The sequence below is a fragment of the Podarcis liolepis genome (assembly GCF_965112155.1).
Source record: "Podarcis liolepis genome assembly, chromosome: 8".
Taxonomy (NCBI): domain Eukaryota; kingdom Metazoa; phylum Chordata; class Lepidosauria; order Squamata; family Lacertidae; genus Podarcis; species Podarcis liolepis.
This window is the reverse complement of record NC_139560.1, coordinates 39,333,781-39,348,151: the sequence shown is the minus strand read 5'-3', so window position 1 is coordinate 39,348,151 and position 14,371 is coordinate 39,333,781. Positions and strand designations below refer to the sequence as shown.

Here is a 14,371-nt window from a genome sequence, read left to right as displayed (position 1 = left end):
TGTTTTCCGAATGAAATTTCATTCACTTCATGTTGTTGATTGCTAAATTTATTTCCTAATGTTGGTGGCAAAAAATTTTTGGAAATAAAACCAACTAACTTCATTAAATATGATAAATTATCCTCTTTTCAAAGAGCTCAGGGTCACTGAATGAAGGTGACCAGCAGCAGGCTCAGGACTAACTAGCAAGAAGAAGTACATTTTCCTATAGTAAATGAAGTTTATGAAATTCATTGTCACAGAATATCATGAATGCTAGGGTTAAATAAATGTTGGCAGGACAAATTGCTTTGTTCAGAGGTAGCATAACTTTGATTACTAGCTGTTAGGGAGAAACATGATATGGCTATGAAGGAGCATAGGAAACTCCACCAGACTATTTGTCCATCTAACCCAGTAGTTACTTTGACTTGGAGAGGCTACCCAGGATTTCAGAAAGTGTTTTCCCAACCTCCTGCTAGGTGATCTTTTAACTGAAGATGCCACACATTAAACCTGGAATCTTCTGCAGAAACTGAGCTATCAAATCACCCTTGTCCATCACATGCTACTTGTTAAGCTTCTTTGAAACATCTGGCTGACCACTTTTTGATGCACTTTTGGAATGTACTGGATCCCACAGTATCAAAGGATTTATCCACCCAATCAAGGCAAAATGAAATCTGTTCTTAACAAACCATCTAAAATACCTAATTGTAATCATATTTATTCCATAAGATTTATATGCCAACTTTTTAAAAAGCCTCAAAGCATTTTACAGAAAGTTATGAAAACCCATGTATAGTTTACATGCAACACACATATCTATTTGCACGTCCATAAATAGCATAAAGTGCATTTGCATCAGAAATACCACTTATATTGCAAACATGTTGGTGGTCTTCCGTTCAAAGAAAATGTAATTTTGAAAAATACTCAAGAGAAAATGGTACTACTAAAGGTAGGTGCAAATGCAATGTTTTCTGGGCATTTACCAAGATTCTAAAAAGTTTTAAAACAGTCTATGGGATCACACATTTCTGTTTCATGCCACAATCCCTTCCTTATTCCACACCAGTTCACCCTGCCATACCATACCAGCCCTCTTTATCATTACTTCTAACCTCCTACAAACGGAGGACATTTCAAAACTTGTTTACAGACTCCTGGATTAATCCAGTATGTCAAAATCCAAAAGATACTATTCCATCCCCACAAAATGAAACAGAAGAGTACCAAAAGTAAAACTTTGTACCATGAAAGCAGCAACATGTCCAGCTTGCTTCAATTTGAGAGAGTTTACTGAGTGCTCAATGCTTTAACACAGCCCAATTGTTAAAGGGTCTGAAATTGCTTACCACAGCAAGCTGTGTCCGTGAAGCTACCGTGTGAAAAACTGCAGGCATCATAAGAGATTCTTCCACTTTTAATTCCATCTCATTTTCTGCTGAAAATGTTGTTTTTGGAATAGCTGGAGGACGTTCACACAAGATCATTTCTTTGTTGAAGAGAAAAATTGGGTTTGTATCCTGTGTTAAGAGAAGAAGTATTACTTTCTTCTCCTTCCAGACTTTTTTTTAAAAATTAAATAATGGAAAGAGAAGTGAATATTTACCGTTCCAGCACTATAACTACAGACTTTCCTGTCAGCAGCCATACACTCTCCTCCATTGACAACCAATACTTGATGTTGAATAGCGATCTTGTATTTAGTTTGGATAGCTTGCTTAAGGTCTGCCACACTGATTAAAATGACAAAAAAAGTTTCAGTATCTTCCACAGATCCTTAAGAATTATACATTTACAAAGTACTCTAAATGTTAAAGACTTAATATAGATAATGCCAAAGTTCCATTATTAAACTGTTACTTCCTACACTAGGACAATGATAGAGGCTAGGAGCAACTGCCTTTTGTCAATCCATCACTAATGGCATTTTATATGAGAAACCATCCCAACTGTTTAAGGACAGAACAGGCAACTTAAGTTAGCCCTGCTGCAGTGACCATGCCATATATCCAGCACAAGCTCTCTTAATTTAGAGTGACTGGCAAAGGAGGAAGGATCTCAAACAAGGACGAAGGGGGTGAGGTCCAGCAAGGTTCATGTAAAGGCACAAAAACCACATTAATAAGAGAGTATATATTAAATTCTCTAAATGTCTCAGAAAAGCTGGAACACTAAAGGTTCATTCTAATAGAAGTTTTGCTTTAACTCTCACTCCCAAGCAAAACACATACTGTGAATCAAGAAATGACTTTGCTACGAACAGTCCAGCAACAGACTCCTCACAGAAGACCAGAAGGATTTACTTACTTCTGTACGGCAAGTTCTGTGTCAAAGGTAAGGGTGGTTCCAGTGTTGACCAGAAATACATATAACTTCATGGTGACTTCTTTAGGATCCGGAAGTTTATAGCTTCAACTCTGTTATTATTATTTAAAAGCTGAAAAGAAACCCAAGTATCAGCTTAATAATAACACATAAAAATTATTTTCAAATTGAAGGTTTTCAGTGTCAACACTTGAGGCACATTCATAGTAGGAAATCCTAACATATAGCTATGAACTGATGCTGCAGCAGTTCAAGGACATAAGAGAATCATTCCATGACAGCATATGTATGTGTGGTAGCCTTTAGCAGGGGTTGATTTGCTGTGATTTGTTGATTTGGGGGAGGTCAGAAGCAACTGTGTCAGTGACCACCCCATGGCTATTAGTAACCAAGGTATGGTAACATGATACAGGGTATCACTGTATTACTAGTCTATTCTGCCTCTTTCAACCATCTCTTGCCTGCGTGCCCCCCCCCCCCAAAGATCCTAAACACAAGAACTAACTCAGATCCCAATAATTGTACGTCCTCCTGGGACATGCAGGTGACATTATTTCAGAGTAGACCCACTGAAATTAACATTCCCAAGCTGGTCTCATCCACGCATTTCAATGAGTCTTCTCTAGAGGAGGACTAACACTGGATACAACCCCATGTGTGTGGTACCCTAGGAGACTGACACTTCGTAACATCCCGAGAATTCCAAATTTTTCACACATACTTTTTCATGAAGTTTTGCAAAGGAACTAGGAAACAGGCTGCTTTACTAGCCTACTGTATAATGGTAATCTGTACATTTATTGCTTCACTCACTTTTGCCTCTAGCCCCAACCATCACTGGCAACCCAGATAGGCTATATTTTTAAGACTTTAGAGGAATTGTTTACATAACTGCTAGAATTACTTCAGTGCCTGGATGTTCAGGAGGAATCATTATAATATATTAATTAAAAGAGCAAAACCCGGCGACTTTAATTTGTTTACGATGACACCAATCACTTAGCAACAAATTCTCAAAAAAAACAACTGTAGCAAATAATTTGTTATGAGTTTAAACTTGAAATATTTGCTCTCCGGGATGAAACAGTTACCTTCAGGCACTGCATGGAGGTTCCACCGTCTTTAACAGCTGGATTGCAAAACCACCTATTTTCCTCATTTGACTTTGGCAAGAGAATGAAGTTTCTATTAAACACAGAGCATCAAAGACCTAAAAAGTAATGGGGGGGGTGAGAGAGAATGAAGGGTGAATATTTGTGCAACAGGAAGCAAGTTAACAATGACTATTCAAATGTTCATGACAATGCTGCACTTCAAAAACTACTATTAAAGCACTTTTTTCATGCCAATTGTATACTTTGTACTAAACAGAACAAAAAACAAAATTGCCATAGAAGGTTTACAATAAACATTAGGTGGGGAAAACTAGGTATTGTAGAGAAAAGAAATGTGAGACTGATTAATACTGAAAAACCTCATTTAAATTATTTCTGTACAGCATGAACACAACAATTTCATCTAAGCTGAAACAGAAAACTCAGACTCATGAATACCACCAGCTCACACATATCTATGATAGTAATTTGGTGTATAGTGGGATAGCTCAGTCAGTAGAGCATGCAACTCTTAATCTCAGCTCCGTGGGTTTGAGCTCCACATTGGACAAAAGATTTCTGCATTGCAGGGGTTGGGCTAGATGACCCTTGGGGTCCAACTCTACAGTTCTATGATTCTAAGAAGGAGAAGGAGGAAAAGCAGCTGTTCTGTAATTTACAAACGCTTCCCTGTCTAGCTGCCCAGAGGAGAGACTAAATTACCACCAGTGACCAGGCTTTGTTATTTACAACTGAACAAAGCATAGTCCTTAGTTCTCATCCTATCCAGAACCACTGTGGGAAGAAAAACAAGTGCAATATACTTTGAGAGGCTTCGTTTGAAATGCAGTACAAATACTATATATTCTTGCCCTAACCTGGTCCAGATCAAAGTTCTGATGATGATACTGAGATGAACAAAAAAATCAGGGCACATCCAAACATAATCAGATCACAGGTTTATTATGAACATTGTTTCATCCAATCAAACAAGTTTCTCTCTCCTTCAACCACATTCCACCCAACTCATTTCCATCGGTTCCCAGAGTTCCCTGGGAAGAAGCACCCAGCGTTAAACTACTGAAAGTGTAGCTTTGGAAGTGAATGGGGTCTCCTAGCAACTCTTAGCACCCTTAACAAACTACTCTTCCCAGGATTCTTTGGGACTGTTTAAAGTAGTATGTTTTAAATGTATAGTTAGATGAGGCCTGAATCCTGAGCAGTGCCCTGAATCAGATCAAGGATGTGTTGCCAAACTTCTTCTGAAGAGCAATTACAACTCTATCATATTCAACATGCACATGAGCAGAAAACTTCCTAGCAAGTCCAGCACAGTTATACTTCATTTCAGAAGAGGCAGCCCTCCAAATGGGAGATGATTTGTTTAAAGTAACTCAGTTTGGAGATATAACGAAGGCCCAGATTGTCCCAGAAAGCTTCGAGGTTATTCAAACCACTTTAATAAAAATCCAATAAAATAAGTACATAAAATAGAAAGGATAGGAAAGGAACAAATCCAAGAGACTATGTGGTTAAATGTCAAGAACACCGTAAACTGCAACGAGTCTTTTTTAGAAAAATGGAAGCACTGTTCAAAAGAGGTAAATTAACCAGACTGCTTACTGTGGCAAATACAAGTTGAAGCAAGCAAAAAAGATGAACAAGGGTATTAAAAAAAACCCCACAAGCACTTAAGTTAAGATATTAAGTGCAGGAAACCAGTAAAGAGGCAGTAAGAACCTTGGATAGCAAATGGGTGAAAGAACAACTGTAAGAAGATTGGAGACTGCAGCAAAACAAAATGTGTTGTTTCCACTAGTTTTCATTGTAAAAAATGCTGATGAGAGTTCCACAATCAAACCACTCCTTTCGGGGAAGAAAGAGCCATGCCAAATAAAGCTGCTAAGCAATCTCATTATAAAGCTAAATGTCACATTAGAAGTTTAACAGATCACTGGAGCAAGATAGCATTCATCCAAGACAGGCATAGGCAAACTACAACTCCCATCATCCCTAGCTAACAGGACCAGAGGTCAGGGATGATGGGAGTTGTAGACCCAAAACATCTGGAGGGCCGAGTTTGTCTATGCCAGAGCCAAGGCTTCTTTACAAACTCAAATGTGAAAAGTGCCAAATTTTCACAAAGAATGCAACTTATTAAAACCAGAATCAGAGGGTTAGAAGGCTATCAGTGTAATTAATGCCAGTATTTAAAGGGAATCTAGCAAATTACAGACCAGTAGGCCTATGTGACGTTCTAAGTAATTAGAAGAAAGCATGATTAAAGCTAGGACATTAAAACACCTAAAAGCATAAGCCTTGTTGAAGACAAGTCAGCATGGCTCCTTCAAAAAGCTTCTAACTTGCCACTTCTATTTCAGAGTGTCACAAGTATATAGATTGGGGTAATCAGCTAAATTTTATGTACCTGGAACATCCACAGAGCTTTTTATACACTATTCAAGTGCTTCTGAGCAAACTGAGCAGCCAAGAAACAAGATCAAGGGGTACTCTTACAGGTTGAAAACAGGTAAAAGGACAAAATGGCTGGAAGAGACATTTTTTTACAAGGAAGGAAAATAAGCGGTAAGGTCCTCCAAGGATTCCTTATGGGAGTGATTCGTAAGTGAAATAAAAACAAAAAACAAAATATTGGTTACAGCTTGTGGTTAGCAAGGAGAGTGTAACTCACAAATCCTGGTTTGATGACAAACCATGGCTTAGCTCAACACAGGACAGCAGGAAAAAGGAGAAGAAAAGCAGCTGCATACTCCTCTCTCGGAGCCCACATTTGGGCAGTTTCAGTAAGTAAGCTATCATTTCGCTTATTATGTTGTGTGGTCCAGGACAGTGTTTGTACCATTCTTACCAAGGGCGTGTCTAAACAGAAGCAAGAAAAACTCAAAGAAAACTGGAAAAATCCTAGGCGCCAAAGTATTTTTAAGAGCTGGAGCCCAGGAATTTCATTACCCCCAACCGTAAAATATGAAATATGCTATGAATATTGCTTTGCTGTGTGGAACACAAAAAACTGCACAGATTCCAAAAAAATAGTGTTGTTAGACAGGGTGGACGTGGGTGAATGCATACGACTGGAGCTGGGAAACTAAATTTGAAATTGTGACTAGGCTATGAATTTATTCACTGACCTCAAGCAAGTCACAACATTATCATCTGTGATCTTTGCCTGCATTTTGCACACAACAGCCTATATGCAAAACTGTTGTGAGGAGAGTTTGGAATGCTAATTCACTATAGAAAGTAAGTAAAGGAGGTATCTAGCCCTCATAGAAAGAAAGTTATAAGGCAAAATGTCCAGTATGGTGTGGCCACCTTGTATATTTTTCCTGGTACTGAGGACTGCTCCCATTTCTATTAGGAAACAACACTATCAGTGTGTGTGTAAAATTGATATTGTACAATCTCAACAATCAGGACCAGCAGGACATAGCTGACTTCCCATGGTAAACATAAGGTTGTTGGGGGTCACTGTTTCTCTAATTTAGTGTTATGCCATGCAGCCATTTTGCATTACTAGCAGCTATTTGGTGACTAGTGTCCCCAGAACTCTTAAAATTCAAACGCACCTGGTGGTCAAAAAAAGTTGGCAAACCCACACTATACAAATAAGGTATTCTGTCAAGTAACAATTCACATTTGCATGGATTCTTAAGATTTATAGATACAATTTCTTCAATCCCCCATGCCAACAGAGTTTAAATTCTTTAACAGTTCATTTACATGTAATCCCAAACTCTCCTACTGCAACCAGTAAAATTATTTTAACTTTAAAATGTAAGCATCATGAAATTTCATTGATAATAACCATTATTTTAAAAAATCACCAAAGCAGTTATGGATCAAGACAGATACACGTTGGATGAAAACATCTCTTCATCGATACTGAAATTAAACCAGTAGAGCAATCCTATACATCTACTTAGAAGTCAGTGTTGTGCTGGGATTTACTCTCAGGAAAGTATCTATAGGGTTGCTCAATAAGACCCCCATAAAGGAGACCCACATAGGGTGTCCATGAAGATTCCTAATGAGAATAAAACCAGTAGAGAATACATAGGACAAAACACCTTACATGGAGCATTAGCTTCTCATAAGGATATACTGGAGCTGTTCAAAAACAAGTACATCACAAATTAAGGTGAAATACTTCACCACTATGATACCTATACCCCTCTATCAGTACAGTTAATGTAAACTATGAGGCCAATGGAGTCTATAGCATGGCACAACTGTGAAATAATTTCATGCAGGCTATATCATTGTCTGGTGTGTTCCTGTATCATGGGAATACTTTAATACCAACATATTAAATACTTTCTACCTCAGCGCTAGACTAAAATGTCTGATCAACAAACTATAAGCACACAGGTACAAGCAAGTTCCTTCCCCTAAAAAATAAAAAAATCCAAGAAATACTTGAATGCAGCCCTTGCCCTATTAATACACCTAAGATTCACTAACTGCTAGTACTACAGCAGTAGTTGGTTATGTAACTGCCATGTACTGTTCTATGTTACATTAAGACAATACTGTGACAAGGAACTTTTCTTATGACAGTTCACATTAAATTCTTGATTTCCCAAATACATTGTAGGACTATTTGCCTTTACATAGTTCCATCTTTATTTCAGACATCATGATATATCAATATATTGCTATGTTTAGCTGGTGGATGTATCATGGTGGCTCAAACCCAGATCACCAATCATTGGAACTCATGTGAACACAACACTATGCTTCACAGGTTCATAAAACTAAATTTAAAGAGTGCAATCCAAACTCCCATCTCCTGCCACTGGGGTTTTGCAGAGCAGTGGAGCCACTGCCACAATGGAAGCCCTGCCACTCTCAGTGGACACAGTGGAAAGTGGGGACACAACAACTGGGCCTGACACCACTGAGCAACAGCTTGCCACCCGCTCAGCAGAAGGTCTAAGAGGTGGGCAGAGGAACACCTCCACCTAATGCAACCCCCACCCAGCATAAAGAGGAGGGGGTGTTGGATTGCTGCGCTTGCTGTTAACGCTGATTGGGAAGGCTATTATTCTTCACATTCTACTTTGGCAAAGACCTACAATGCACCTCAAAGCTTCAAAACTTAAGGACACAAAGAAATAGCAGCAAATTTTGCAAAGCCAGTGTCTGAAGTTAGAAGCCAGTGTCCGAAGTTAAAAATAAAAGCAGTTGCAATGCTACTCACACTGATAGATGTTCCAATAGCTTTAACTTCACAGTAGAAAAATTAAATACTTTTGTAGTATTCATGGTAAAAAAGTACAGTGATTTACTACACACCAACTTTTCATAACATGTTCAGCATAACCTACATATCACTTAAACCAATCTACCTTCACATGACCCAGTGTCAATGAAATACATGATGGTGTCAATGAAATACAATGTTCTATTATGCTTATCTACCAAACAGCCATTTAATTGTCCCAAACAATTTCATCTTGTAACAGCATGCTTATGTGTATTTTGTCAACAAGCTCAAACCTACAACATAAGCGAAGCCTACAAAGAGGCAATTACCTGGTTTGTGTGAATATCACCCAGTCAGTGACACCCACCCACACAAACAGTCAATTTGGGCCAAGCCCACCTAACTTAGAAGACCATTCCGACCCAATGTGACTTGGCATTCACACAGAGCCTTCAGCGCAAAAGGAAGGGGAGGAGAGAAAGTTGGGGGTGGAGAAGATGGAGCAATTTTTTTTAAAAAAAATAGAAATCCTTCGCTAGCATCCGTGCGAATGAAGGCTTTAGGCAATAAGCCTGCTGTCCTGGGTGAGGAAAGAAGAAAACAAAACCACCCCAGCCACCCCCTCGGAGCACACTGCCTCCCTTTTCGCAACAAGGTGCTGTGGGCGGGGCTGCGAGAAGCGCAGATGGGCTGAGTCATCCCCCCTCAGAGTTAACTTCAGGACGAGCCGGTCCCCCTTCCGAGCCGCGCGGGCCAGAGGCGGGGAGGGAGACGAGGAGAACCCCAGCTCTCAGCCCCCAAACCGCGAGGTTCTTTAGCCCATGGACGGAGATAACTCCCCACCCCAACCCAACTGAGGGGGTGGCGGTGGCTCCGCCCTCGCAAGAGGGTGCGCCCACCCCCCGTCACGAAAAGAGGGTCCTCGCCCCTCCCTGCCGAAGGGAGGAGGAGGAAGGCGGGCCTTGGTCGCCCCGGCGACAGCAGCAACTGCCGCGGCCGCCTCGCTCCCCCACCGCGCCCTTTTCCCGACGTACCCGAAGGAGAGCCAAGCAGCAGCGGCGGCGGCGCCAGCGGCAGCAACAGCTGGGCGGCCCCGCGCACCATCCCGCGCCGGTGACCGGCGGCCGCGGAAGCTCCTCCTCCTCCTCCCCTTCGCTGCGGCTCCACAGGGCAACCTCAGGCGCCGCCGCCCGGAGGACAAGAGCGGGAGGGGAGGCGCCGGCGGGGCTCCCTGACAGGAACAGGGAGGGAGAGAGACGCGGAGGTGGCGCGAGGGGAAGGGAAGCCACACAGCCGGGGATTCCGGGCGCTCCTTCGCAGGGCCCCCGCTCGCTTTACGCGCAGCCCTCGCCGCCGCTGTTTGTTATTGTCGTCACTCTCTTCCGCCGCGGTGCACGCTGGGTAAGGCACAAGCCGGAGGACCTGGAGGGGGGAGGAGGAGGAACCATAGAGAGAGGCGGTGACTCGGGGGATAGAGTGGCACGGAAACTTCCTCCTCTGCTAAGAAGGGGAGGTCCGTATAGTTTCCCCTTCCAAATGCTGGAAGGGTCGGTTTTTGAAGAGGGAAATTGTCCCTCCTCACCTCCCCACCCCCAAAGAAAAGAAGGAAAGGAAATGGGGACTTTACCAGGAGCAGAAGCGTAGTTGGGCGGTGACTCGACGTAAACGTCATGTGTTGTTGTCCATCTGAGGTTGTATTTATCTAATTTTGAGTCCTGCTAAAGAACAGGAGATTGTTTTTATGTCTTCACAAAACCAGAGAATTCAATGCCCTTTCTTTTTCCCATGACTGTTAGCGCCAATGTAGAAACCAAGGGTATAAGAAAGAGGGGGAAATTTTGTGGACAGGAAAAAATATTTTTACACTCCCCATTGCTACCATTCAGCATGTGAATACCTTCCTGTAAGACTCCAGGACTGCAATTCTAAACCCACTTAGCTGGGAGTAAGCTCCATTGAATTCAATGGTACAGTACTTGCTTCTAAATATATATGGTTAGCCTTGCAGCCTCAAGCAACAGGGGTCCCTGACCAAAGGGTCCACAATCTACAGCTACCAATTTAGCTGAATAAATTAGTGCTGTGCTGAGGCATGAGGTTACCTAGTTAGAAATTAGGCCACTGTGAATAGAGAGTGTTGCTTTGTAGAGCTGAAGGTGCTATTATGTAACATTTGATCTATATTTTATTTTCCCTCAGCTTTCATTTAAAGAGAATGTAAAAGGATACACTCTCTCTTGGTTAAAAATGAAAACATTTGGGCCCCAAGATTCACAATTCTGGTCTGTTTCTGAGTCACTCTATGTTCTTTTTCCAATCTGAATTCAGCTAATGAGCTATTCTGTATAAAACAAACTCTGATTCCTCATGCGCTATAACAGAGAATCTGAACGCAATAACTTCCCTTTGGGCCAAACTGGATGAAATTTGCTGGCACAAGAATCCCTATAGTGTGGATTAAGTCTCCCAAATAGTAGACAAATAGATCCAGGGGTGGTGGGAAAGTAAAAAGGATTCACTTTCCTAAATAATAATCCCTTACATGAAGAGTGGGTTTTCCCGTCTTTCTAACTTTAAAGAAATTCAGAGGTGGCCAAGTGATGTGTATTCTTGCCTCTGCATTAAAAAAAAAATAACTTGAAGGCATCACACTAGCCTTTATTTCTGGTCATTACTGGAGTCCCCCAGTAAGCTATATAGGTCTTCAGTAGGGCTTACAATGTGAGGCTGTCTAGAATGCTATGTGCAGAGTTCTGAAGAGCTCTGGGTTTTGTTAAAGCAGAGCAATATAGGATTCTTAAAAAACTTAAATTTAGTTTTTTATTCTAAAAAAATCCTTCATTTTAACAGTTCAGAACTCTTCAGTGCTCCATAGACAACATTTTAGACTAGAAGTGGGAACCTTTATGACTTCACAGACCAAATCCTTCTCAGATTTAGCCTTGCAGGCCACATTTGATGTGCAGGCCACCCACCAGTCAGTAAACCTGACGTCACGGGATTTAGCACTTTGAAGTCCTGAAGTTGGAACTTTAGAGAACCATGAAGGGCTTGCAAAGATCCTGTGGCTTTACCATGCCCAGGGAAAGGTGCCAGCTACCTAGCCACCAGAAGCACAGGTGTACATGTTGAGTGCACCTCAGGAGCTACTGTAAATTCCTGCTTATCAATAAAGAATTAAACTACCTGCCTGCCAGTTGTCCTCTTGGACTGAGTGTGCTCAGGGCAGATAGTGAGGGAGTGATATAGAATCATAGAATCATAGAGTTGGAAGAGACCATAAGGGCCATCGAGTCCAACCCCTTGCCAAGCAGAAAACACCATCAGAGCACTCCTGACATATGGTTGTCAAGCCTCTGCTTAAAGACCTCCAAAGTAGGAGACTCCACCACACTCCTTAGCAGCAAATTCCACTCACTGTCGAACAGCTCTTACTGTCAGGAAGTTCTTCCTAATGTTTAGGTGGAATCTTCTTTCTTGTAGTTTGGATCCATTGCTCCGTGTCCGCTTCTCTGGAGCAGCAGAAAACAACCTTTCTCCCTCCTCTATATGACATCCTTTTATATATTTGAACATGGCTATCATATCACCCCTTAACCTCCTCTTCTCCAGGCTAAACATGCCCAGCTCCCTTAGCCGTTCCTCATAAGGCATCGTTTCCAGGCCTTTGACCATTTTGGTTGCCCTCCTCTGGACACGTTCCAGTTTGTCAGTGTCCTTCTTGAACTGTGGTGCCCAGAACTGGACACAGTACTCCAGGTGAGGTCTGACCAGAGCAGAATACAGTGGCACTATTACTTCCCTTGATCTAGATGCTATACTCCTATTGATGCAGCCCAGAATTGCATTGGCTTTTTTAGCTGCCGCGTCACACTGTTGGCTCATGTCAAGTTTGTGGTCAACCAAGACTCCTAGATCCTTTTCACATGTACTGCTCTCAAGCCAGGTGTCCCCCATCTTGTATTTGTGCCTCTCATTTTTTTGCCCAAGTGCAATACTTTACATTTCTCCCTGTTAAAATTCATCTTGTTTGTTTTTGCCCAGTTCTCTAATCTGTCAAGGTCGTTTTGAAGTGTGATCCTGTCCTCTGGGGTGTTAGCCACCCCTCCCAGTTTGGTGTCATCTGCAAATTTGATCAGGATGCCCTTGAGCCCATCATCCAAGTCGTTGATAAAATGTTGAAGAAGACCGGGCCCAAGACAGAACCCTGTGGCACCCCACTAGTCACTCTTCTCCATGATGAAGAGGAACCATTGATGAGCACCCTTTGGGTTCGGTCAGTCAGCCAGTTACAAATCCACTGAGTGGTAGCATAGTCAAGACTGCATTTTACCAGCTTCTTTACAAGAATATCATGGGGCACCTTGTCAAATGCCTTGCTGAAATCAAGGTAGGCTATATCCACTGCGTTCAGTGGATATGTCATCCTGCCCAAGCAAGGGAGGAGTGTATGCCCACATCAGGGAGGAAAGTTGTGTGTGACTGTGAGGCATGCTATGCCGTGTTTAAAAATGGGACGATTCTGCTGTGTATTTATGAAAACACAGGTGTGTGTCAGTGTTTGTGTGCAGGAAGGGACCAATGAAGATATTTGTTCTTCCTTTGTCTTGCCTTATTTCCCCACTACACACATCTCACATTTGTTACTTCCAGAAATGGTTTGTGTGTGTGTGTGTGTGTGTGTGTGTGTGTGTTCATGTGCATATCCAGATTCCCAACTCTGTTACAGTTGTCTTTCAGTTCCCCGTGTGCGTGATTTTCCTATACAGACTGTCATCTACAGAGCTGTCATATCGCTGCATATGCAGAAAACTACCCTTGTGGGATCTATTCTGTCCCACTCATGTCTCGGTGTGTTTTTGCAAGGCAGCCTTTGTGTTACTCTTGTGCCTGCTAAAAATGTTGCTTAAGGTGTAGTTTATGATCACATTCTGTAAACTGGCAATACTGAGTTAAATAACATGGGATTTGAGGGCAAGGCAAGACAGCAAATAATAGATAGGTTTAAGCAAGTATATGAGTGCATCTGATTGGGGAAAGCTGATTAAAAAACAGTCCTTCTATCCCATTGCCCCACTTTGACAAGCTTTTTCACTTTTTCTTACTAAAAAAAAAAATCATTAATTTTAAAGCACTGGAGTGTGCTGTAAGTTCCATGTCTTGATTTAGAGATAACCATTTGGGAACTTGGTGTCCTTCAGGTGTTTTGAACTACAATTCCCATCATCCCCAGTCAATGTAGTCATGCTTGACTGGGGCTGATGGGAGTTGTAGTCTAAAACCTCTGAAAGGAACGTGGTTGCTGAAGACTGGTTATTGTTCTGTGGTTGTTCATTATAGGCATATAATTATATGTAATTGTTCATAATTGGTTCTATTTTGTATTTGCTGCACAATTTAAAAAATGCTGTTTAACTTCTGCCACGTTCCTGTCTTCAAATTGATCCATCCTATATTTAATTATAATAAGAGAAACTAATATGTTTGCAGACTTTAATTACACAAGCAAAAGCAGTAAAGTATACATGTAACTAAAGAGCACCTAGTAGAGCTTGTCGATATAAGCAAGCAGGGATGTCAGTAGTCTATTCTAGACTATATGTCCAAGTGATACAGAGGTCATCATGAAAGCTTCAGTGTCACCTGCACATACATTTTACACAAGCTTCCCATAAACATTTGTTTTCTGCATGGCTATTGAGCAGTTGTCAAATACTCCTCCAGCCGATAAACAAAC

The 14,371-nt window shown here is 41.6% G+C and overlaps 1 protein-coding gene and 1 long non-coding RNA gene across 4 annotated transcripts in view; one reads left to right on the top strand and one right to left on the bottom strand.

The window, feature by feature from the left end:
• The window catches only part of RB1CC1 (RB1 inducible coiled-coil 1), a 47,591-nt gene extending 37,508 nt beyond the window's left edge, over positions 1-10,083 (bottom strand). For 2 of the 3 annotated variants that reach the window (XM_083517871.1, XM_083517873.1), the window contains exons 1-5: positions 9,669-10,083; positions 3,405-3,523; positions 2,296-2,425; positions 1,595-1,721; positions 1,338-1,508 (exon numbers count right to left, since the gene is read on the bottom strand). In XM_083517871.1, coding sequence (XP_083373997.1) covers positions 1,338-1,508; positions 1,595-1,721; positions 2,296-2,366 — 369 coding nt within the window. In that variant the 5' untranslated portion in view covers positions 2,367-2,425; positions 3,405-3,523; positions 9,669-10,083. Of the gene's footprint in view, positions 1-1,337; positions 1,509-1,594; positions 1,722-2,295; positions 2,426-3,404; positions 3,524-8,628; positions 9,449-9,668 lie in introns of those variants that run through there. The other variant, XM_083517872.1, reaches the window with a different exon arrangement.
• Positions 10,084-10,196: 113 nt separating this feature from the next.
• LOC310713630 lies at positions 10,197-14,053 on the top strand. Its single transcript, XR_014529363.1, has 2 exons — positions 10,197-11,874; positions 13,049-14,053. It is a non-coding gene; the product is annotated as an uncharacterized lncRNA (long non-coding RNA).
• The last annotated feature ends 318 nt before the right edge of the window (positions 14,054-14,371 follow it).